Below are 27,178 nucleotides of genomic sequence, written 5' to 3'. Positions count from 1 at the left end.
AATGCACTCTCCCAGGTTCCTAACTCTATCACTCCTGTTCTGCATCCCTTCATGCCCCAGGCTCCCACTGTGTTGGAGCCAAACTGTTTTGTCTCATCTCTGTCCACTTTGATGTCATTAGGGTAGCACTAAGAACACAGAAGGCTGTGCAACAGTAGAAGTATAAAAAAGAACTGGAGAGATCAACCACAGCAAAAAACTTTCAACCCCTACATTATGGCCATGCTGCGGGTAACCAAGTCAGCACTTTAACAAATAGCTATATACTGGATATGCTCAGCTGGACTTCTTTTTCTCTTCCTAGTTTATTGCCAAGAAGCCTCTACTCATCATGCAAATGCCAACATTTTACAGAAGGTTACAACCTCACCAAATCTGAGGCTGCAGAAATGAGGCATCTTCTTTACTGTCACATACAAAAGTAAAGCAGCATCACTCAGCAGCATCAGCTCCAGGAGCTTCCCCCAGCTCATCCTCAGCAGGTCTGTGCCACCTGAAGGTTCAGGAGGCAGAAAGACCAGGAAGGCTGATTTGCTTGTGGTGTGAACATATTCACATTCGGTGGGAGGACTCACCTGAGCTGGAAGGGGACTGGACGTTTGTGGTGCCTGGGATGCAGTGCTGAGTTGCAGCTGTGGTGGAGGTAGGCTGAAGATCTGCATAGAAAAACAGAGACAGAACAGCTACTTTCTCTTACCATGACATGAGGGCATGTTCTGCATGGCCCATCAGCCACTGAGTCTGAAACATCCACTCTTTTTACACACACAAAGGGAAATGACTGACAGGTAACGATGCACAAGAAACAACCTCACATCACAAATCCTGTCCACACCTCTTAGGGAAAACAAACTTCAGGAAAAGTGGCTATGGAGAGCAAGGCTCTGACAAGCCTGCCCTGACTTCAGGGAGTGCTGGCAGCTGACAGCAGGAGAGGGTGGATGGCAACCCACTGGACAGAAACACATGGGGAGGTGGGGCAATCCCACTCAGTCAGGAGAGGCTTAGACAGCATGCAGGGACTTCAACAGCTTCTGGCAACAGCAAGAGATTTTGCTCCTACCACAGCAGCCTGCCTTTTATCCACACCCTCCTGCCGTTGAGCTGGGCCATCCCTCCAAGCTTGGTCCAGGTGTGTTGGTGCAGGGCCAGCTGAAGCCTTGGTAACTGGCTACAGGCTGGCAAGCAAGTTTTGTTTGTACCTGCTGGCCTACCCCACCTTGTAGATTCTCCATTCAGTTCTGTAGCAGGAACTGCATTAACCTTAAAAAGAGAGCCATGGAAATCCACCCTTCTCAAAGAACAGCTCTCTTTTAAGATTTATGAGAATCAAGGACAATGTACCCACAGGCTTCTCCCCAACCCACAGGCTTCTTGGTGATGGAGTAAAGGTTTCCAGCCAAGCTGGCTTGGCCTAAAGGGTTTAAAAGCAGGGGAAAAAAGAGACCTTGATGCTATAAGCCCAAGCTTTTTCCTGCTGTGCTTTTTTTTTCCTGTCTACAATAAAGGAGGGGTCACTGTACAAGCTGTTGCATTCTGCTTGCTCATATTGAGCAGTTTCATGAAGGCTTGCCCCATACAGTTGTGTAAGGAGCTAATTATGGTTCTATAATTAGCCATGTGAAAGGACAGGCTGAAGAGAGAAACATTGCAACAGCAAGCACAGAGAGGTCCCAGAGCCAGAGCCACCAGAATAGCTGGGCAAGCAGATAGCTAAGATGGGATCAGAGTAGGGATGAACTTTAAGGGGGAGGAAATAACCAAATCAACTGAGTCACAGTACAAAAATACATGCATCAGTTGGAGTACTAAATAGGAGAGCTACCTAGACACAGTCATTATATTACTATGAGGGAAGGTCCAGAAAAAGGCATTCAAGCATTGAGTTTATCTTTTGCAACTTCTTTTTTTTTCTGCTTTAGCAGATACACAAAACCAGACTGTATTTGTTTATACACACATCCTGACTGAGGTGTATATTTGTTTTTATTCTAGGAGACCATTTGTAAACATGACAAGAACATTTCATCGGTTACTAAATTGAAAAGGAAATGCATTCTTAATTTTTTTTCTTAGGTCCTGAAAACAATTCACAAGTAAATATCCTATCCTCCAGAAAGGAACTCATTAACCATCATAACAGCCTTGCATATGTTTGGAACAAGAGTCCCTGAAACAGCATAACAACTGCAAACAACTGTCCTGTGAGGTCTGTCAAGAGAGCAATGAAATTTTCTAGTGCAAGTAGGGAAGGACAAGCAAGAAGAAATGTTTGAGCCTATGTCAGTATGCAAACTGTAAGCATCCATTGGTCCCCAGAGATGCTACCCAGGGAAATGCAGTGTCCTGCACAGTTCCCTGGCTGCATTAGCTGTGCAGCATCTGGCAGTTCCTGAATAATCACTGTTTGTCCTGCAAAACCCATCTTGAGCTTTAATTGTGAAAAAACACTGAAGTCTTCCATGGTAAAGGTACAGAGAAAATTATGCTTTTAAATCAGAAAGCAACACTGATTTATGATGTTGAATTTGTACCTCATTTTTTAAAAACTGCATGCTGAGGTGACATAGAAAATTTTTGCCTAAACCCCCCAATTCACTGAAAAAATGGGAGCTACAGAACGGTCTCCTATTACAACAGGATTGAGGGGAAGAACAAATACACAAAGCAGTTGTGATTCCTCACAGTTTAAGATTATGTAAAACAGGATAAATCCGATGGCTTCTGCTGACAAATAACACATGGGGAGTTTAATGCTACTCTCAGTTGGGTAAAAGAGCTAATGCCAACTGTTTTCAGTGGGAACTGGCTCAGATCTTCTCTGACACAATGTAAAAGACAATTTTAAAGTTCCTGTTCATTTTTTGCAATAAATCAGTTTTCCATAGCCTGTCTTAATCTTACGAAAATATTTGACCAGAGATCATATTCAGTACCTCATGTGTTTTTCATGCATATGGAAACCATTGTAATCATCATTCACTCTTTAAGTCAAAGACTTTTGACAACTAAAATATTATCTTTTTAAAGGCTTTTGAAAACTTAATGCAAATCATTCACATACCTTTGAGGATTATGGGATGTGGGGGGACATGAGGAAGCAGACACAACTGAAGGTCACCAGGACACCACATACCAATAACTCCTCACAGGCTGCAGCCTTGATCGGGTTTTGAAATTGCTTAGCATGTTGAATATAGAGGCTGTAGCTGAACAATTACCATCTTGCCTATGTCAGCCCATGTACTGAAACAGCACTCTCCCCAGCCGGAGAGGGATCAGCCAGGACAAACCCCCAGGGATTTCCCTGTCCTCTGAGACATGTTTTAAGTATAGTTCTTCGAAGCAAGAAACCATCAGGCTTCCAGAGTAATCACTTTTTGCTGACAGACAGATAATACCTTTGTTATCAGAACAGGCAAACCTTGTCCTTTGTTCTGAATTTGTATGAAATCAATGTGGGGGACTATTTCAAACAAATAATACAATTCATTTACATTTGTCCATTACAAATCTTGTTAATGTAAGAAGAAAGGAATGCTGTCTAGACCAATGACACCACTGGGGTTTTTTCAGAGTCATACAACCTCATGGTGACACATAATTACCTGCACCATTTTTAGTTTAGATTATAGATGGATATGCTGATTTCGCATTTAACACTTGGTATGCCAGATCCTTATCTGCATTAAATTAAAGAAGCTAGAGAGACCATGTGAGAAATCTAGGTCAATTCATTTATGTTACAAAATACAGAGTTCAGTGTTTTCAAACTCCAGCCACAAAGAAATGATGGCCTCATTTTGTGATCAGTATAGGTGAAGACAATAACGACAGGGCAGGTCCTCATAAGGTTGTGTGAATTGACTGAAGATCTAACCTGGCATTTTTTTACTCAGCTTTGTTAAAGACTGCATGCTCAGTCTTGCCCTGTTGTGAATTAGTCCCTTGAAACTGAAAGGAGACTAGCATGCAGTGAGCAAGTATTTTGCTCAGCAGTAGCTGTTTGTGGGATTGTGTTCCTGCTCATTATGTGATAATAGCCTATGGATATTGAACTCCTTGGACTAGCTTTCTGTGCAGCAGGGGGAAACATACACATGAGCACATATACACACAGGCACATTTTCCAAGGAAACTCACCACTGCCAGAAGCGTCGTTGAGATTTAGCAGCCCACCTCCGAGCCCCCTGTAACTATGGTAACTGTAGGTCCCATTGCCGTTGATGTACAACACCTCCTGTGTGCTGGAAACAGCTGATGTTGAGTAAGTGACCTGGGCTGGTTCCTGTTTGTACTGCTTGTCAGCCGGAGCAGCCTCATCCTGCAAAAACAAGGAAAGGTTTTGAATTATTGTTACATTTATCCTTGCACAAGAGGGTCTTTTTCATTGTTAAGACTCCACATTTATTGCTTTCAGAAAAGTATAATACACATTAAACAAGCACAGATGAGTTTCTGATTGACCATTGTTTTTTTTTTTTTCAGAAATAAATAAACAAGAATATTTGGTTTCCTACAAATCTGATAATATTCATTTGTGTTCCACAAGCCAACCACACTGTTTCTCAAAGGAGAAGATGCATCCTCTCACCCTGAAGACGTCACAGTCTCCTGCAAAACCCAGCTCTGTCCAGAAATAGCACGGGAAGGATAGAAAAAGCCATTATAAGTATATATATATATATATATATATATATACACAAGAATCAAATGGTAAGCAGGTGTCTACAAACGTGACTTGAAAGCATTTGTTATGTGTGTATGAGCAGTTGCTGTTTGTACACCATGAGTTGCCTTCAGGGCTCCCCGTTTGCCTCTTAGATATCTGCATAATATTTAACAGGATTTAGCACAACAGCCCTCCAATTTTCCCCTAAAGAAGATCATGTTTTAGGTGTATTTTTCCCCCTTCTACACTTACTACTGCTACTGCTTAGAGCACCTCACCTGCACACATTATCACAGAATGCCCCTGTAGCAACTTGAGCAATGATACAGGTGAAAACAAAAGCATTAAGATAAGATTTAATGTGTTTTAGTAGTTGGAAATGAGGAAAACGATCAGCATGTGACTGCTGAACCCATCACAGGGACCTCAGTGCCAGAACTTCTGATTTAGTCTGCAAATATACTTGAACGCTTTAAGTTGTAGACTTTTTTCATGGGCCTGATTTTATACTCTTATCTAAGGAAAACATATTTCAGTGGTTTCAAATGACATGGATCTACAGAAGATCAGTATTTGAAAAACTGAGGTGAGAATGTCTGCCGGCATTTTCAGAGTAGTTAACTGAAAAGGCCTCTCAGAATTAACCCCCCTTTATGTAAGACTTTGTCCATTTCATGCCTCTCTCTCCTGCACAATCCTTTTATGGTTGCTAAATATACCAAACTTATTAAGAATGCTCTAAAATATCTCAAACCATTTTTTACAATGTTTACTTAAAAATAAGAATGTATATAACCGCACACAGCAGTCAAATAGTTCAGTGTCCAGTCTCTGTGTTGAAGCAAAAAGGGTACTAAAGCAGCTTTCCTGTTTGCTTTAGAAGCAGTTGCCAATTCTACCTCTCAAATAAGACACTCTCAGCTTCTGAGATTAAGACATCCCTGTCTTGTAGATATTTATTGGTGAAAGAGAATTGGGCACAACTGAGATGACCCAGGAGAAGGTACATATATTATTAACAGGTATTTTAATATTTAATACAGGACACTGAACCATCAGATAATTAATTCCATAAACAGTCAAAATGGGGCCGTCTGGCCACTAATATGAGCTGAGGCAAAGCTTTGTATTGTTAAAAAAGCTGGCTAAACTGATCTCCTATGCATTTTCTCAAGTAATAATAGGTTTAAACAAAGAGCCAAAATTGCAATGTATTTTTGTCAGGGGTTCAACTTTAATGTAATTCACCTTTTATCTCCAAAGGCCATTGCTGTCTCTTGTAAGAGAAAATGTATTATATTCTTTGAGAAAATACTCATAAGCTATACAGTAAAGATCTATCTTGGCAGCAGAGCTTAACTCATTGTCCAAAACTTTAACATTCTGAAGGCTGACGTGTTCTGTATCCGTATGCCTAAAACTAGATGATACTTCCTCCTATAGACCCACTCAGAGCTACATTCTCACAAAGAGCAGTAAGGGATCTTCTGCAAATGTATCGAGGATGGGACTGTGCTCAAGGATTGCAGTGCAAAGGGGACTAACTTTTATGGCTGAGCAGAGTATTTCAGGGTGCCTGTCTCCTTACCTGGACTGCCTGGAACCCACAGATTTGCTGTCCCTGAATTTACACGTCCTCCAAAGTCAGCGCACTGAAGAGCTAACAGCGAGTTCCTTGCAGAGCTGATGCACTGAGCTTCTAGCAAGCAGAGCCTCGTCGGAGGGCATAGCAAGGGCACTGGGTGCACCTTGGTGTGTACTAGCCCTTGTCCCAGAGTGAATGGCGAACGAGTGGGAGACTTGAGATCTGGCTCCTTTTTGCAATGCACAGTGAAGAGGCAGAAAATTTGGGATGCCAGGTCTTTGCTAGCTGTGGTGAGGAGGGGATCTGAACTCAGAGCTGTCATCTCCTAGCAACCAGGCTCAAAGCAAAACTACGGTGGGAGTTGTAGCTGAAGCTGTGCCACTCCATGGAAAGAAACACACGATCCATAGGGCTACAGAGATAGCAAACAGACAGGGTTGTATGACTCAGTTCTCTTTCAGAGAAATACTGTCCTGGGAGGCTTCCAGCCCTGCTCCCTTCCAGCTACTCCCTAATGCAAAACTCACAAGCTGCTCTGATGGGAGTCCAAGGGTAGAGCTGCGTTGGCAAAAGGGGAACTTGGTACGGAACTAACTGCAGCCCTGTGTACCATCATGCACTATGTGCTGGAGCTCGCAGTGGAGCCCAGGCGTAGTTCCTTCCTGGTGGGAAAGGCACTGCTTGGAGGGATGAAAGGAATTGAGGAGGATGCTGAGCTCAGGACTCCTGGGTCCTGCATATGAGCTCTAATTTCTTGGCCATTATACAAAAGGTGGCTTCCTCTAAATATTACATATACTTTTAAAGAGCAGACCAATTACCTGTACCTAAATGATGAGTAAGTTACTATGCCTTTCAGACCTCAGATCTGTCCTCCTTTAAGTGCTTAGCTCACTGTTTCAGGTTGACTAAATGCAGAAGTAGGGCAGGATTTTTGGTGACCGTTGTTTGAGCAGGCTTAGGTGTCACCCTTACTGGTAGGATTATGAGCCATTAGACTGGTCCAGAGGGATTAGATGTTACATTTCATACATTCCCCTAGGATTTAAGCAGTTTTCAGAAATGTTTTGTACTTCAAAAGGCAAAACTGTCCTTTTTGCTTGCAACCACACCACACATACAAAAGTCAGGGTCTCTCTTTCTTGGGGAGAAAGAATGTGAATATCACATTCACTTTTATATACCTGAGATCTATTCTGTACTGATTCATCCTCTTCTTTATTTTTATCGTAATTGCCTTTGCTTTTAAACTAATGTAGAAATGAAACTATGTCGTTCCAGAACTGAGGTTTTTTTTTACTATCTGTGTTAGTCATTCAGCTCTTCTTGTTTTCCCCATATTATGTTTACACTTGAAAGGCTTACTAATTTATTTAAAATGTTATTTTAAAATAATACATTTTAATTTCATCATAATCAGTAAGAACCAACCATTTATTAATATGTTTGACCTAACTACCTACAACATAAACTGTTGCAATTCAAAACAAATTTATAAAACCTGTGATTTAACTAACCATTTTTAAACTATTTATAATTTACCTTTAACAAAAAGTATGAACAAGATATGGATAAAACATTTGTCCATCTAGAATGTGACTTATACCATCTTCATTTTGTATATGGCAATGGAAATAAGTCATCCTCCTAATAATATTTCTCTTCTGAATTTATTTTGTAGAAGTAATTTAAGTCTTGAGCATATCATCTGGAAAATGATGGAAATCACGGAATTCAAAAATACCTTTTAGGTGCAAAAACATGCTAAAATACAAAATCATCTGTTCACTTGAAAAATGGAAGCGTAAAGTAGATACTGTGACGCAGAGTTTCGTATACACCAGAGATACTTATGTCTCAATTTTATGTTCATGTCTGTACTAGGACACCATTTTTTTCCGTAGAAAAGGCAGAGAGCTACAATTTATTTAATTTTATTTTTAGTCAGAATGAAGCCTTTTAGTAACTTTCTAAGGACAGTGTATAGTAAGAGAAGATTTCATGATCTATTGCATAACCTGTTGCATTGAAGAAACCCTGCTCTGCCCTGACTGATATTCTGAGAAACTAATAAACAGTTTAAATTGAAATACCACCCACAACACCACAGATGCTAGTGCAGAATGTCATGACTGTGGTACAAAGACCGAGGGGTCCCTGGCAGTGTCCCAGCCTCCTGTTCTTCATGCTAGCGGAGGCACAGCATCCGGACAAGAGGTAACGGGTTGAAACTTAGACAGCGGAGGTTTAGATTGGATATAAGGAAGAAATTCTTTACTGTTAGGGTGGTGAGGCACTGGAATGGGTTGCCCAGGGAGGTTGTGAATGCTCCATCCCTGGCAGTGTTCAAGGGCAGGCTGGATGAAGCCTTGGGTGATATGGTTTAGTGTGAGGTGTCCCTGCCCATGGCAGGGGGGGTTGGAACTAGATGATCTTCAGGTCCTTTCCAACCCTAACTATTCTATGATCCTATGATTCTAAAAAGTCTGTCTTTTATGGAAGCATCTCTAGTAATGCTATAGCTTCTTTCTGTTCCCCATCTCCTTCACCACCACCAAAAAGAACATAAAAAAGTAACAGCTGGTTAAAATAAAATAAAAAAAAAGTGGCAAATTTGGGCTATATTGAATTTTGATCCCATATACACAGAAGTGTCAAAAATTTTCCCATTAAGAGAGAGAGCAGTGCTATTGCCTTGGCTCCACTGTTTGCAATAGGCATTGATAATATGTAAATGTAAAACCCAAAAGGGAGTGTGCATTCAGGCCAACTCACACGGACAATGCTAGCCAACTATAAAGCTAACAAAACTGCAACTAGAACATAAATGGTAATGATCTAAAAATGGCAAAGATGTTGAGATGCATTTACCTGCTGCTTTCATAAAATGCAGTGTTTACCAGACTCACAAATTAACAGCTCTGAGAATGACAGCTTTTAACTGCCCCCACATCATGGTGATTTTTCCCCATTCAGTTAGAAAAGAGGCAAAAGGCAGATTTTTGTCTCATCTTTCTCGATACTTACTTTTTTAATATGTGAAACAAAAAAGTCTGGATTACCTATTGTTCTTGTCAATAAACAGTCCTCTTAGAATACCACTTTGAAGTTAGGAAAACTAAAAGCAGATTAGTCTTCAAACAGATAGGCAAGCCAGGGACCCAATATTTGCATGCAATATTCCATTTTTTCAACATAGGAAAACCAAAATTAATTCCCATGAAAAAACAAAACATGCTTTCATATGCTTTTTTTATTTTTTTTTTTTTATTTTCCCAATAGCTTGTAGTACGGCTTTAGAAGAAAGAAGATAATGTTTCCTATATTTTTCTTATTTGGAACACGCCAATTTATTTCTATGATTTTTGAATCAGAAGTTAACTAAATAGAAACACACGATAAAACCATGTAGCACTTTCCAGAGCGCACCCAATTAATCCTCACAATACTCTCTATTAGATAGGACTTCTATAACTGCTTTTCAGATGCTGAGATTCTGGCAACAAACACAACCTTAAGGTAGCATTACCTAATATGTAAAGCACTCTAGTTCTCCAACCACAGCAACATAACCGGCTTCTCTTTGTGCTGAATTTTTTAGACAATGGGAAGAAACTCAGAAGTTCCATCATAGGGCACCCTGCTGAATCTGCAGGGGGGCTGTGGGGCTAGGAGCTCTCTTCCCCATCTCAGCTCTTGCACAGAGAAGCAGCTGCCAGGGTGACCATCATAGTCTGCATGGAGAAAGGTGTTTAAAGGAGGATAAACCACAGGATTCCTGGCTGCCACTGCAGTGCCCAGAAGGTGGCCTCTTCCTAGACATGTGGAGATCACTGTCATTTCCCTGCCCATGACCTGATCATGTATACCTTGTGCTCTGTCCCTTAAAACTTACTTTACACTGCCTCTTCAAAATCCCTTACGCCTCATCTCATCCATCCTTTGTGCTTCTCCAGTTTCATCTTCTACTCTCCATTTCAAGACTTCTTGCCTAGCAAATCCTAATCTCTCCTTTCGAAATATGGATGCCTAAGCAGCTTCAGCAACTCAGGATCTTTCATTCCTAGTTTGTATTTCATCAGTGTCACATCCACTGATCTCATCTGAGATTTTCTCTCTGTCCTCATATTCCTGTCAGTTTCCTAATCCTCACAATCCCATCCCACAGGGAGCAAACCCAAGTTCCACAATTAGCCGGGCTAGCTCCTGTTTTCAACCCACATTATTTTCACTAGTAATATCTGCAGTTTGGGTTTCTTTTTTTAAGGAATGCTAAATACATTTAAGGCTCTAACTACCTTTATAGGACAAATTTTTTCTTATTCTTGAAAAAGGGATGCTGTTTTCCCTGGAAGAGTTGAGCAGATGGAAGGCATAGAGAAAAGTAACTGTAATCCCTAGCAACTGAAGGTCACCAAATTGAATACCTACTATTATAACGGGAAGTACCATGTAATATTAATGAGTGATGATACTACCAACTGCTTGGGTGACATACATTGCTCTGACAGAACACTGGATCTTTTATTTGCTTTAATCACATTAAATTTCTTCTCTAGTGTTTGACCCAGCTTTTAATTTTATGACCAATATCCTGAAAGCCTAGACAGCTAACCATTATTTTAGCACATCACAGTAGGCAAAATTTTCCCTTAACATTGCAGTGAGGCTGTTGGCCCAGTGTGCTTAGTAGTGGTGGAAACGGAATTTCTGCAAATGATGGATGTAAGTTTTCACCTCAGTTTTGATTTCCATTGCACATTCTTTCTCCCCTGTCCAGTTGCTAAGGTTTCTGTTGGGATTACTACTCACTAAACAAAATTCTCTTCAAGATTAGGGGGGCCTGAAGAAAATTAAATAGACCTACATAATTCACTGACTTTAAAATCCAAATGAAGGTTCACAGCAGTCCTTTGCATTGGCTGGCCTTCATATTTAAAGAATTGAATATTTATAGTCCTTTAAAAGGACAACATCTTTTAATAGGTGGTGCACTTGCAGCTGTGATCTAAGCTTGTGATCTAAGGTAAGGTTTGTAGAAAAAGGTAAAACCTTTTCCTAGACCAAAAGAACTTCTGTGCCCATACCTGAAACCTGAAAATTGAATTGCTACACTCCTTATAGCCTGTTTAGAAAAACTTTTAAAACATACCACAGATATATTTTATCTGAGGAGCAAAGTTATTCTCTGATAACTTTCCAAGACAGGTATCTCTATATCTGTATTTATGTATATCTATACTGGGGTATTTCTCCATGCCTCTCAGGCTAGTCACAACATTCTTTAAAATAATGTATCCATTGACAGTGCCCTAACCTATGGTTCAAAATCATCAGGCCAGGGAGATTTAAAAAATAATCTCACCTCTAGACAGACTTCTTCCCCTTCAAGTTAAGGTGTCCTTCCTAAACAGCATTTCAGGTCTTCGTCAGAGGATTAGGCTCTAGAATTATGGATGAGGTCTATGTGCAAACAGCAGTAAAGATCCCTGAGGTTTTTCCCAGAGGTGCTAAGAGTAAATTTGTATAAGCTGGCTAAAATAAAAGACGAAGTCAAGTTCAAATAATAACACAGAACTGATGCCAGATATTCTTTAGATTGGGAAGTATTTTGATAATTTAGGGGTGAACTTAGCAGTGAAATCAAGAGGGCCATAACTGCTGTCCTCAGGTATGCACACTATTTCTGCTCTTGAAAGGAACACCTGTATTCAGCTTTCAACACAGCTTTCAACACAGCTTTCAACTTTCCACCTTCCATTATCATATCTAGAACACCTTTTTCTGTATCATTCTCTCTGCATTTTCTTCACTTTTTCTACTTGAATCAAGTATGCAAAAAAAAAAAAATGAGAAGGCCTGTACCTGTGTGATACAATACTCAATTTGTAGCTCAGATGGAGCTGGATATTCCAGCTAAGCTGAACATTCATGCTTTAGCTGTGAGTTTATCATCTCGTCATTACATAGAGAGACATGAGTCTCCATTACATGGAGAGACATGAAGCTTAGAGTTTTCAGGCTCTTCATAGAGAAGCAGCTGCTGGAAGTGATCATCATCATCTCCACAGAGCACGACTTTAAAAGGAAGATGAGCCATGGGATTCTTGGTTCCCATTGCAGGGTCTGGAAGGTGTTGTCTTCTTAAACACTGACAAATTGCTGCCTTTTCCTTGCCCGTGAGAGACTGCTGATTTCCCTTGCCTGTGACCCAGTAGTACATACTCTGTGTCCCACTCTCCTTGCTTCCGTCTATTGTGTAATCACTGCACAGAGATCACATCAATCTCAGTGTATAATTTTCTGGTGCAGATGTAACAGTATATGAAAAAGTGCTCCAACCATGCAGATGCAACTGTATTGAACATGTTACTGCCAGAAGTCTAGGTATTAATGATGATTTTGATGTGAATTTCAGTATCAAACTGGTTTTCATGTTTTAGACAACTGGTTTAGATGGTGAGGAAATATTGATATAGTACTGATACAGCATCCAGTTCGGCATCTAAGCTCCCTGTAATGCCACTGGTGATGTAGGAATTCGAAGAGTGTCTTTCAAAATATTAAGTTAGCTGCCAAAAGTTTGAGAACCTTTAAACTGTCCTCCTGACACAGGGTAGAGAGCAAAGAAAAGAAAGCATCATGCTTCAGCTTAGGAGGGCAGTAAGTTCCTTTTCCTTTCAGGTTACTAACACTGAAACAAGCTGCCAGCATCAGTTGCTGTCACCAGGCATCAAAATTGACACAAGCCAGTGTTCAACAAGAAATGAAAGCATAAGACTGACAGAAAAAGAAGATCAAAATAAAAATGTGCTATTGTGTAGCAGAGAGAAAAATGAACCTCAGCCTTCTGCATTTCTGATAGAATGACATGTTATTTATAGACTGGAATGGGTGTGCTAAACTTAAGTAAAAGGTTAGTGTTTTCACATTCCAGTGTTGGAGGGTTTCACCACTGCCACCTCACCTGCAGAAAAGAAAGCTTTTTTGGAAGAGGTACTCATACAGCTGTTGCAAGGAGTTGTCAGAGAATCAGTTCTGTTGAAGCAATAGCAAAGCAGAGGGATCATTTTTCACAGCCTGTCAGCTTTAACCAGTTGATTACCCACTGCAATAGCAGAAGAGCAACATGAGTTTTCAGAGGTCACCAGTGCTGCTGGCTGAGCACGGACACATGGATGAGCTATTCCTATAGTTTAGATAACTGAGATGTGAAGTCACTGGGGAAAGAGAAATCTGGTTCTTCTAAAGGAACGTGTCTCGTTCTATCCAAATGGAAAAAGACAGCATTTATTTCTTTTCTGTGGTGCTCGAGATAAATTTAGTGTCCTTTAGTGCAGTTTTAGATAGTTGATTTTTGAATGTGCTTTCCCTTGTGTGCTTTTTTCCATCAGGGACAAAGGAATGTTGAAAAGTCCAACTCAAGGTAACAATTGCATTTGAGGTGGTCTAATGACAGAAAGAGTCCTGCAAGCAAACTTTATAGCTTCTGCTGTTCATGTCTTAGGTTACAGTTATAACCCTTCATAAACTATTTAATGAGTTATATTGGACATAACCATGCTCTTTATTTTTTTAGAGAATCTTAATTAACGAAAAAATTTAGTTAGTTAATAGCTTGACCACTATTAATTGCAAGTTGTCTCAACATACAAGACAGGTGCATAGTGCACTGCAGGCTATGCACAGCAATGAATTCTTCAGTGCTGTTTTCAAGAATGTGTCCAGCAATGGAGAGAATGGATTACAAACAGCTATGGACTTCTAAGAGGCAGAACTGGACCTGCTTGAATACATGATTTTTGCCAATGCCTTTGAGTTTTGGCAAAACTATATGTTCACGGTGTATTTCACAAAATGCATGTGACATTTCCCATGGAGAAAGGGGAAGACAAAGGGGCAAAAGTGCCATGCAAACAGAAGAGTCTTTGGAGCCACCATTTGCTGCTTTGAATGAGAACACCAGTAGAGAAGTTGTAACAGTGTAAGGATTTGTTAGGGCCAAAACCTTATAAGAATTTCTTCCTCTCAGAAGAGGCGGAAAACAAAGGCAGTTTTCCACTCTGATCTAAAGAACAGCACAGCATTGCCGTTGCCTTGGGCTTTATAATAAGTTACTGACTTAGGCCTTGTTTCAGTATGACTACTGAAATGCCCACCTAAAAGAAACTACTTGAGAATGCCCACCTCTTTTATTTGTACCTCCCCACCCGTTCTCAGCCTACATGTTCCTTCAAAGGAAAGCCAGTTTCCCATCTGGCATCACCAACTCCTTCAGCCTGCCACAGATGACAAGACCAGAGACCACATGAAAGGATCCTTTCCTATGCCATCTCCATAGATCTCTCAGCCCAATATGGCTTGAGGTACAGGACCATGGTACATGGTACATTTGGTACATGCCTGATCCAAAAGTGAAGCGATGCATAATGAATTCCAGGGCCTAAGGTGACCCTACTGAAATCAGATTAGCTGAAAAATGGAATAAAGGTAAAAGTTCAGTGGAAATGAAGCATAGGTTATGTCATGTTTATTCTTCTGTTGCTGCATTTTCCCTCAAGTCCTTTCAACACCAATTTCTTTGCAGAGGCCAGCACCTTATGGCTACTTATTTTAGCCACTTCTTCATTGACATGTAGTAAAAATGGAGGAGTTTGAATATCTGACATTTCTTCCAAATAGAAACAACATAAACAACAAGTAAACAATGCCATCTTTTCCCATTCCAAGAGCACTCTTGCCTGCAGGTAATGGTGCTGTATGAATCAATATATTACTGAAAACTGATGCATGATGACAAAGGCATAGCAGTACTTACTGCTGAACCAGAAGGATGCAAAATGAGAGAAATTCCTCCTTTGCGGTGTATTTCTCACATTCAGAACAAACCTTGCTATGCCTCAGGCAGCTCCACTTTTATGATCACAATCAAGCATTCTTCTCTGCATTCTTCATACTTATGCACACTGTCCTCAACAAATTATTTCAGTAAAACACTCCTATAGCAAGACATGTCTCTCTCCCCCCTTGCCAATATGCCATTTTTAGTGACTGTGATGGTCAACACTTTCAGCTGGGATAGATCAGCCATTTCTCCCTTCAGTGCAAAAGGACTGTGGCACCAGAGCACCAGCAGAGAAAATGTTTAAACTCGTGAATCGTATGTTTAGGGAGCTTGCAGGGGAAAGTGTGTGGGAGTACTGGAGCAATGCTTGTGCCAGCTTTGCAGATTTATTACTACAATATCATCATGGTCAACATAATTAAACCTCCCACTACAGGTCTCTCAGTCTACTGCATTACAACTGGTATCACTCCCACCACCAACAGCATATTTCTGTGACACAAAATAGCTTTCCATACACCTGCTAGCTCTGGGGTATGCAGATGTAACTACTGAAAAAGGCTTTATTGCAGAACCATGTTCTGGACTGTTGGAGTGCTTTTTCCTATTTCTCTTCTGTCCCACATTCTTTTAATATTACATATATTGGAGTGTGTGGTAGGGGGGATGGCCAAAGCACTTTCTATTAGATTCTAAATTAAATTCTTCTTCATTTGGAAACAGAAGATAACAGCCTAGACACAAAGCATTTGAGGTCAATGCTGAATTAGCTTCTTCAGTTTCAATAAATAAAAAACGTCTGCGTGCTCTGCTTTGGAAAGGAAAAACAAGAAAAGCTCACTGGAGATTCTAGCATATTGCCATATCTACAGTATGGTATCCCCTCCACAGGTAAATTCTAGTGGGAGTTATAGATAGCTGTCTTCTAAAAACCAGTTTTCTTGTCTGTTAGAGACTGAGAAATTACTTTTTTGTATGCACTTAATGTCTGGGTCTTGCTTTCAAGAGTAGGTTTGATGTTTTACAGATATTTTACCCTGTGTTGGATACATTTGATTGCTAATGACTTTATTTCAAATCCACATTAAAACTTGAACTGCATGCTTGTGAAAACAAAACTTCTTTCTGTGAATTCAATGCAGGTTGTCTGGTTTTGAAACTGCCTCAGGTAGAACTTGACTTTTTTAGTTAAAAAAAAAAAAACAACAAAAACTCTTTAAAAAATAAAAGGTATTTTTTAAAAAAATCAACTGACCTCCTCACCCTGTATCAAGGCACTTAGTAGAAAGAAAATGTTTTGCTGCTGAAGATGACTTGCAGTAAATTTTGGATAGAACTTGGTGCACATTCCTTTTACTTCAGTACTATGGAGGTTACGTATTTTAAAAGATGCAGTAGATAAGAAGTGATGCTCCTGGGATATGGCCTTTTTGATTCCACAGTCATCAAAACAGAGCAGCATTAGTTGTTGGAGGAAACAAAGAAATGAACTTTGACTGGCCTTTGGAGGATGCACTTTCTGATTTGTTTCATTAATGGAGACAGTAAAACTGAAGCTTAATATGAAATACCATGAGTAACAAGCATGAAATCTGTGCATCTGTACAAATCTGTTCCCCAAACACTCTCATTTCAGGGGAGGATTCTTCTGGCATGATTCCTGGGCTGCTGGCCATAGCATGTTTGGCTGCTTTGCCCTGTGCCCAGCCTCTTTAGCAGCTGGTGCAGCTCCCAGGCAATGCAGTCCCACAGCTTATTATAGTTTTTATTTTTTTCTTAGAAAAATATGTTTCTAAATTTAGTTTAGGGACATCAAGCCAGTTGTTGAATCACAAACATGTTCCTGCTATCAAACATAAGCAGTCTGTGTGTACATTTCTACATATATTTTTCTGCATGAAGAATTGCACTGTTCTAACTGAGGGATATATCTGAACCCATTGTGCAATTGATACTTTGAATTTAGGAGTAATTTATGATTCTTTAAAGTCTTCTAAATCTATCAATTCACTAACCAAAACAGGCCACTCTTGAAAATAAAGCATTTGTACATGCACACAGGGTTTACATGGATTTCATTAAAGTGGCCCAAACGCTGTGTGATAACAAGGATTTACTCACCAGAAATATTATTCCCTGCCTGTGCTGTAGGCAGCAGGGTGTGTGCAATGAAATTGTTAGCTAAACAGAGGAAATGAAAGCCCAAATCATGCTTTTAGCATACTTGTCTCTATGCTAGGAACATCTGACAGACAAGTAAATGCTTCACATTTAATATTTTCTTGTCATATGAAAGGTAGGGATAAATAAAAAGCTCTCTATTCCTGGCTTTCAACACATGAGCAGGAAGAACAAAAGCCCTGACTCCAATACCTCCATCTTTGGGCTTGAGGTGAGAACTTTTATGCCTACCTTTCCACCAGCATTTCCTCTTCAGCCTCTTTGCCAGGAGCTGGGTATTAAAGACATAAGGAAGAAGGCTGTTCCATTCCCTGTTAATTTTCATTCTGCATAGGGTAGGAATGAGGGTAAGGTTGTTTCAAAGTTCCTGTCCTAGGAACAACCCAACCCTCCACTTCTGAGCTTTCAGCTTAATCAAACTCCAGAACAGAAAACTTACACTGGCATCAATTTTACTTCACATTCAAGATCTTATTGCAGCTTGGGGTGTTGAAAGTGTTCTCCAAAATCAGCTGCTTGAAAATCAACCATATAAGCTCAGCACAAAGAGGCTGGAAAAACAAAGCATTTTCTATACTTAATGGTCTCTGTGTTGAGGTGAAAAATCAGCTGCTCACCTTAGGGCCTCACTGTAAATCCAAGGCATGAAATTATTTGCAATTGCATGCCTTGCATATCATTCCTTTCCAATATATGTGGCAAATTTAATGTAGGTTGGGCTTGAGCATGAAAGGAGGGGGGTTGCCCTGTGATACTCAGCAGTCCCTTCCAGCTGCATCTGTTAATGACAGAACCCTATCCAGAACTGCTGAAATCAGGAATTTTGCCACCGACTTGAAAGGCAGCAGGATTTAAAATTACAATGCATACCACTTATTTTCTTCCCCTTGACAATATGGCTAGTGAATTCTGGGTAGGAAGCTAAGTTTCCCAATACTAGTACATAATTTGATCTCTTGGCAATAATCCACATGCAGCTAAACGATGCCTGTATAACATTTTGTGCCTCAGTGGTTAAAGCGTATCATTTGGAACCACAAAAGCAAACCAAAGACCAACTCAGAAGTAAAATAATCATTAGGTAGGGAAATGATGGAAGTGAACAAGGTCTAAAATGCAAACTAGCATGTGGGTATCCAAGGATGTTATAGTCTTAGTGATCTTTCTGAACACCGATAAAAAAGAATAAAATACTGAAGTACTGAAATCACTCCGATCCCTATTAAATACCAAATCACTAAGACATGTCTGAATGCAAAAACCTATCATTAATATTAATTAATATTATTAATAAAGCTTCTGGAATATAAGAGGCATTGGGCTTTTTGCAAGTTAAATAGTTTTGCCTCTTTGGAGTTTGGGGATTCCAGTTTCGATTTGTTTGTTTAATTTAAGTGAACTATCTGCTTCCATCTGCTTTTTTCTATTATCTCAGACTCTGCAAGCCTCCTATTCTGAAGTGAACATTACTTTGAGATGGAATTTTCCAGGTCTTTATTAAATATACAGCAGAGAGAGGACACAGCCCCATCCCTCTGCACCACTGCCACTTATGGTCAGCATGGACTAAGTGCCTTTTCTTTCCCATCCTCGAAAGCAAATTAGGCTGTGTGAAATCCAAAAGGAAGGGAACTCCTGATGCTTTCTCCTTCACCTCTAACAAGGATGTACAGTTGATGTGCTCTTCCTGCACAGTGAATAGCTGTGGCAAGGTCTCCATCTCCCTGAGACAAAATCGCTTCTTCATGCTCCCTCTGAATTTGCAGCTTTCTGCCACAGAAGCACTGCCTCAGCAGGGAATTCTCCAGCACTCACTGGGAGACATTTTTGCCTAACTCCCTTTTCTGCAACCAGTATTGTCCAAATCTGACCTTGATTAAACAAACAAACAAATCACCTATATAAATAGAGCTCCTGTGAGCTGCAGCATGCATTGATTAGGAAAGAGAACAACTTAAATAGGGGGACAGAAATATATATCCTTCTTTCCTGCTACCTGAAGGGTAAAACAGGAAATAACTGCTTAGCGTCAGGATGTAAAAGCTGTGCATTTGTGGCACAACTGAAACAAATTCTCTGTCCTCAAAATATGACAGTTTAAAGGTCTCTCGTCTCTTCCCCCTCACTGCTGAAAGTCAGATACAGTGATCCTGCAATAGAGATCTATGCCCTCACTGCAATTCAGATTTTTAGTTTCTTCCAAAACAGTTTTACAATTACCTGTCATTTGTCCACTAATAATTTCCTTCTTTCTTAATCAAGACACAAACTGCTCCTGGTCTGCAAAAGCCAGACATTTAATTTTTTTTTGTTAATAAAACTGTGTTTGAGAGTCTTTCTTTAGGTCAACCCCTTGTTACATGCAGAGAAATGGCACCAGGAATTGTATGGAGACAGATCATTAACAGCTCCTTACAAAACTTAATTTCTTTAAAAATGAACATTTAGGTATTAGATACAAAAGGAAGGAAACACAGTAGTGGTGATGTCCAAGTGGCAGTACATGTGCACCTTTAGTAATATTCAGATATACTACATTAGAACAGAACCTGTATCCAATCTGCAATCTGCACTTGCATCAAGCTGCTCTATTCAGGTTGCTGCTATGACAACTATCCAGAGGCAAATGTCAGGTCAGCTCCCAGCATGTGTATCTAGGCCATAATTGCTTTGTCAGAAACCTAATAGCCACCTACTCCTACTTCTCTAACAGCTAAAAGCAATATTATTAAAATTACTAAATGTTGCAATATTCTTAACACCTTATTCATATGCTACTAAAACACTGCAGACTTTTAGATTTGCCTTCCTTTTATCCCCCAAACTAGAATGTGGGTGAAGAATGTGTTTAAAGTGTTTATTTGCAAATATATATTCATGTATGTTTCAGTGTAAACCTGGGACCATTAAACTTTCTCTTCCTTGGGCGTTAGATATTTTCCTTCACTCCACCGTGACAATTATTGATATTTAATTTGCCTGCTTACAAATCACAGCATGGAAAAAAAAATATAGTTGTCATCTTGATGAGATGTTCCTTAAAAAACGCAGTTAGTGTTTATCATAAAGAACTACTTCAAAGCATCATAGTGCCTGATAGTTTGCACAGTGCATAGCCTTGCTCTTAGCAACTTGAAAAGCTCAAATAATTAAAGTTTTTTTAAATTGAGTTTAGGTTTCAGAATTCAAGAAACTGATAGCTTCCACAAGACTCAGAAATATAACCAGAACATTTATCCTAATCTTATTTATCCTAATCGTATCTTTTAACCTTATGATTAAGAGACATTTCATGTTTATATTGAGGGAACTTTTCTGAGGTGCCTAGTAGGGACTGAAATAACTGAAGCAGAGAGAAAGATTAAGTAATATTCTTGCAACTGCAAAGTTGTCTTGCAGCCATCTCCAAATATGATCTCATGTGAAGAATTAAATCAGCATAGGCCGTTGGTCACAGGCTTGCCAAGATAGTGAAAAAGGCTTCAAAGTAAAATTGCTGGGGGAGGAGAACCTTAATCTTGTTCACTGTATATAATGAATGCATGTAAAAAGGGCTGTATTTTAGCTCTACTTGATTTGTTTCATGACACCTTTGTTAACAGTACTCCAGACCTCCCGGGCAACTGTTTCACACTGACTATTGCTAGAGATGTAACAAAGATCTTGAAGGATTATCCTAGGAAATCATCCCAAGATACCACTCAGAAGCATATGAAATATTACGGATTCAGGTAATGCTTCTTCTCTCTCTGACTGAAGCAAGTCATAGAAAGTCAATCCAATTACAGTTTTTACATTTCTTATCACCTGTGATGAAAAAAAAACTTCAAAATTCAAGACTGGGGTTGCCCTTTTTCAGTATCCAGATTCATCAGAGATGGCTGGAAGTGAACACATAAGCTCTGCGTTGCCTCTGTACCTACTGCCTCAGCTGGAATGGAAAAGACCAATTAAATCTAACTTAGTGCTATAAGCATTTCACCATTTGGCAGTAGTATCAGTGAACGTATACAATGTCAATATATGTAAATCTAAAATTTATGCAAGGGAATAAATTATTTTTACTACATGGCAGAATTAAAAATTGGAAGTGACAGAACTCTTCAGTTGGGTAATATCTATCAAATATATAACTTCTTGGCACTTAAGCTTCTGGCCAACGAACCAAGTTTGATCTCAAGATAATGAAAATGCATTGAAGCTAAAGAGAGCACTTGAGTAGCATCTAACACAGTCAGACAGCCAAAGCATTATAGTCCAAGCTACCATGACCTAGTAAACACATTTATATTCCTTACAGAGAAGTCTCAGAAACTGACAAAGCTTTTATTGTCACAGGTTCAAAACCTATGGGAAGTTACTAGCTTCCTGACAGACAAGATCACATTGATTTTCCCATTATGAAATAAAGTATTACCATGAAAAAAAACATTGAAAGTAAGTAATTGATGCCAGCGAGACCAGTATTCATTAACTTATTTTTAAAATAGGATTTTTTCAGCCTTGAGTTAGGAAATGCAAAAATTATGTGAGTGGAATTTAAAGCATGGATTCTTTTTGCTTCAGACTTTATCAGACTTAACAATATCCCTAAATCACTGCTACATTAAGCACCTCAGCTATCAGAAAGAATTCCAGAAAGTCATTTATAAAATGTAGTATTTGTGTGTGCACAGACACAGACACACTTTGGAGAGCTTTCTTCTGAAGAGATACCAATCTGTGCACAGGATTAGAGGTATATAAAGCCAACCCTTCAAACTTGTTATTTGTGAAAAAACCAGCTAATAGCTAATACTTATGAATGGGTTGGATTAGATGACCTTTGAAGGTCCCTTCCAACCCAAACTATTCTATGATTCTATATTTCTATGGCCAATACTCTATCTGTTCAAAAGAAAAAAATAAGCTTTTAGAATTTTCCGTAGGTTTGATTTTTAAACTGGTTGGTTTTGCTGATCAATATTTGAGATGATTTTTCATCAAACCACTGGTAAAATTAACACTGTGGATAGAAACATACTTGCTGTAGTAATTCATATTCTTTTACCGAAGTACAGACGTACATGCAACATGCTTAGAACTTCCTGATCAGGAACAGTGTTGTGCCAGGTAGAAGAGAAATTGAGAAGAAGAGGAAAGAGCATAAACAAGACAAGAAAAGGCATTGAGGAAACTGCTGAAGTTTCATCTTAGCTTCAGCACTGGGCATAACACTTATTGTGATCTTTATGCATTCACATTTTGTGGGTATATTCTTAAAAAGTTTGCAGTGGGGACGTAAATTACATCTCACTTAGGCAGATCACCCCTCTGGAGAATAAGGCAGACCTCCACTGTGCTATGTGCAAGAATAAAGCAGCTTAAATACAACAGTTCCATTCAGCTCTGAGGGGAAGTGGTGAATGAGTGCTCTTACCAGATCCTCTTAATAATCTACTTTCCAAGACTGTCTAAAGCTTGTCCTCCATTAGACCTCTTGATATAATTTATGAAATGGTTATTTTCATTATCCATATCTCCTCCCAGATTTTCACTGAAATGTGAAGGGTCCTCAAAGCCTGAGTCCACCCATTGGTGTAATGCCCAATTTTGGAAATTCACATTTAAGAAGGAGAAGTAGAGATACGTTAACAAGAAAACAAGGCATTGGGTTGGGTTTTTTTTTAAGGTATGGAACAGTAAAACAACATGCTGAACTGAATTTTTTCACCTTTATTCTGTTTAGGAAAAAGAAGAATTGAATGAAAATATTTTATTTTGGATATATGTAAGAAAAGTGAAGGAAATTTGAAAATAAATAAAAGATAGGCAGAGGAGAAGGCTGGAAGCCTTTTTCCTAATACACACTCTCCCTGGATGTGAAGATACAGGTCCACTTTCCATCTCAGCATAAGAACTAAGCAGAGCAGTGTGTGTTAAATATTCTACTCAGAAATATTCTGGAATGTTTTGCTCTCAGTTTACTTTGTTAAAGTCACATACTCAGAATAAACAATTACATTTCAATGGAAGTGGGGCTAGAACCAAGGTTTACTACTTTAATGTCTCAGCTATTCCACCCTGCAGGGTAAATTTCTCATTATAAGTTTTATGAAGCTACCTAACACACTTTCCCATATTTTTTTGCCAGGCAAAACTGTTTAGCAAATCTATCCTGAATTTACAAATAGTTTTGCAAGCACCAAAGCTACATCAACCCATTTAATTTAATGCTTGCTGAGTCAAGTGGCTGGTGCTATTTGCAACTGTCTCCACAGTGTTCCCAGAACTCACTGCCAAAAAGAAGGCAGAGATGAAGGAAGCAGAACCCAACACATGTCCTTTGTAGCAGCTTTGCTACTTTAAAATTATAATTGCAATTAAGGTGATCAGTTGGGAGCCATTCTGCCCAAGATTTTTAATTCTGTAATGAAAAGTAAAGAAATACTTTGCCATTCAATGATCAGAGAATCAGAATAGTTAGGGTTGAAAAGGATCGTAAGATCATCTAGTTACAAAACCCTTCTGTGATAGCAATACCACAATTAGAAGGAAAAAAATTTAAAATCCTATTAATATGCTTTTTGAGTTCTATCTACAGTTTTAATATGGTCTTTGTTTCAACAGCTTTCTGGCTCCCTGGAGAGTATTATGGGATTCTCTTTTAAACCACTTGAAAACTCTGCCTCACCCTGGCTGGACCAAGGAATTGACCCACAATTCTGTGCAATGAAAGTAACTGATGTTTGCACAAGTGTTTTCTAGTTCTCCTTAAGGAAAACACATCGACTTTGCAGCTTGGGTTTTTTTTTGTTAGGTTTGTCTTTTTTATTTTCACTGAAAAATCAGAGAAGAGAATAGAAAACCTGCAGAATCTGAATGAGCACTACTTCTAAACTAAGCCAAAATTAACATTATGGTGCTTTGACATCCCATGTGATTTTTAAATCCTAAGGCAAACATTCTGAAAGAATTAAAATACTAATAAAAATATAAGAGCAAAAAGAAATAGCAATATCCATTCTTAAATCCTAAACTATCAGTGTTCCACAGACAGCAGTGCGAGCCCCTTATTCAGTTAGAGCACAACCTGAAAGAACTCAATGAGCTATGTATAAAATGAAAAAGTTCTTTTAAAGAATGTTCTTTTCCATAAAAAAAAAAAAAAAAACAAAAAGGTCACCTACCATGAGAGAAACCATATTTTGGAGCAACTAAGATATTACTTTGTGATAATCATTAAGAGAAATAGTCTTTGTGACAAGAATGTTAGGCATTCAACTCTATCTGTGCAGCAACTAAATAATCAAAGCCTGAAATGTGCTACCAGTTTGATTAAAAAAGAAAAAACAAATAGTAAAAATGCAATTCTGTTCTAAATCCTAATATGTTCTATAAGAGGTGAAGAATCATATAAGACAAAATAAAAATAAATATTGATATGAGCTTTAAAAAGTCACTAATAAGTTAATTGACAGCATTTTGCTTTATATCACAATAACTTTTCTGTTTCAGGCAAATAGGTGTTTTCAGAAACTTGCACTATTTCACCTTACATTACAAATGCATACATATTTTGAAAGAGAGTATGCGCACAGATAAATACACTGAGTCATGGACACATGCACCGTTTCTGTTATTTATGTGAATTATATATATACTGTAAGTTCTGTTCCTTTTAATTCTAGTAGGCTGATTACACACTACACCCTCAAAATCTACAAGCATTAAAAAGCAAATATATAGCTTTATCCAGCTGGACATTATAAATATACTAGACACCCTCATACGGCTTATGTAAATATAGACAAAGGCATGCTTGTGTATTCATTTAAAGAAGGAATTGCAGCTTTTGTATTTTAATCATTCTTGCTAGCAAGAAGCATATAAGGGATTACACCACCCTTCTGCATGGCATCCTATGTAAATGAGTCCAGTGCATTTATAAATACAGATGTGGTAGACCCCCAAACAACACAGTACCTGCTGTCTATCCAACCGCATCCTTTTTGCAGCATTTCTGCTTTCACTCTCACAGGCGGAAGCCAGGATACTCTCTGCAACTGCTGAAGTAAGGTGTGAGGGAATAGGTCGTGACTATGAGAGAAAAGAGAAACACAGAAATTATTTCTAGCATAATCCACGACATCCTTTTTCAAAGCACACAATGCCATCACCTAAGCAGGGAAGTCCAGTCATAGAAATGCAGTTTATACTAACAAAACAAGGAAATGGAACTTGTAAAGATGAAAAATGAAACTAGTTAGATGTTAAAGCTGCAGCTGATCCACAGATCCACAAGAAGCCCTTTCCCCCCACAGCTCTATTGTCCAGTGTGTTTAGTCTGGCTCATTAAGCTGTACTTTGAACAGACAGTGGCATATTCTCTGTTCCAGCAGCACCCTGGCCGTCTGATTCTTGTTAAGAAAACTGAAAGGCTTTTTATCCTGTACAGCATGTGACAGCGATGAGTAGTGTTTTTTTATAGTCATAAAAAAAAACAACCAAAACCCAAAACAAAAAACCTCGAGTGATAGGGTTGAAACATCACTCAAAACACAGCAGATTGTCAGAACATTTCAGAGCAGTCTCAATCTGTACTATATGAATATTTGCATTCCTTGCTGCAATATGACTGATGTGATTAAAATGACTTTACAAAAAGCCCTGCTTTTTCTTTTGACAATGCCAGCCTTCCAACACTGTAGATATTTTGTGGTTCAGCTAGATGTGGTTAATTTTTTGGCTTCAAAACCTCTCATTACTAATTTCATAGCATTTACATATTTTATGTTAAAGGTGCAATGAATCCGAAAACAAAGGAATGCTAAAATCTTTTCAGACCCATTGTTCATTATGAACCCCAATATGATCTTCCCTAACATTTCATTAAGAATTAGATATACTGTACACATATAAAACTTTTACACCTTTTTTTCTTAATTACATGCAAAACAATCTTTCTGAAAGGGGAAGCTCACAATGAAACTGGTCTTCGTTAACATACAAAGATATATCTGAACTACCAAGAAAGTAAAGAAAATGGAGATAAGAACACAGATACTGATATACGTAGAGCCCATTCTAAAGACTGCAGTTTATTGAACCAGGTTCTGAACTTTGATAAATTTCCAAAGCTTCATTGAACACAAAAGTACTAGATAATTTTATACCTACTGAGGAACTGTCTATGTGTGGCAGGGAAGGGAGGTTGGGGGGAGGTGGGGGGGGAAGGGGGCTGTTTGCAGCTGTTTTTTTTGTTTGGTTGTGGTTTTGGTTTTTTTGTTTTGTTTTAAGAGATTTACCTTCTTTTTCTTAAAAACATAAATACGAACCTACTATGAGGTGTCACGGAGGTTTGGCAGCAAGTTTTCCCAGTCAGTTCTTAGCCAGCCTTAGAACAGATTCTTTATATCAGCTTAACCAATTTAATGGTTTCCATAACATCCCAGAAACTGAGGAGCCAACCATTACTAATATTACATTTTTACCTTTAAAAATTAAAGTCCATTTATTGACTTTGGATGTGCTTTTCAGAATGCCAGTGTTTAATCTGACACTGTACTTTCTCTAATGCATGGGACCACAGTCTACCTAGGATGAGAAGCCAAACCAGCTTTTAGAAATAGACAGAGATTTATGGGTCTCCCTCACCGGCGCAATAGGCTTATTTCTCCCCACTCGTACCAGAACAAGCTCTCTGGCATAAGCGTGTAAGAAAGAGAGAGGCTACAATACTACAATGAAATATATTTGGATTGATTTGCAAGAACAAACTATTGAACTTGTTTCCAGTTTTGAAAATAAATCAGTCTAAGAGATGAGGGACACTGACATGTCATTACAGAAGTAATGACATTACACTACAACAGACACCTTCCTCAGAGCTCCAGAGGAGGGAGTAAGTCTGCGA

General features: G+C 38.9%; 1 protein-coding gene across 5 annotated transcripts in view; it reads right to left on the bottom strand.

Annotated features, from left to right (window-relative positions):
* Positions 1-27,178, bottom strand: part of NOL4 (nucleolar protein 4) — a 192,827-nt gene that overhangs the window by 6,956 nt on the left and 158,693 nt on the right. For 3 of the 5 annotated variants that reach the window (XM_005153542.2, XM_005153543.2, XM_005153545.2), the window contains 2 exons: positions 25,249-25,362; positions 4,144-4,324 (listed from right to left, as the gene is read on the bottom strand). In XM_005153542.2, coding sequence (XP_005153599.1) covers positions 4,144-4,324; positions 25,249-25,362 — 295 coding nt within the window. Of the gene's footprint in view, positions 1-575; positions 657-4,143; positions 4,325-25,248; positions 25,363-27,178 lie in introns of all 5 variants that reach the window. The other 2 variants (XM_031052881.2, XM_005153544.2) reach the window with 2 other exon arrangements.

The sequence above is a fragment of the Melopsittacus undulatus genome, chromosome 1 (assembly GCF_012275295.1).
Source record: "Melopsittacus undulatus isolate bMelUnd1 chromosome 1, bMelUnd1.mat.Z, whole genome shotgun sequence".
Classification (NCBI taxonomy): domain Eukaryota; kingdom Metazoa; phylum Chordata; class Aves; order Psittaciformes; family Psittaculidae; genus Melopsittacus; species Melopsittacus undulatus.
The sequence above is the reverse complement of the archived record's forward strand: the minus strand, read 5'-3'. Positions and strand labels throughout refer to the sequence as shown.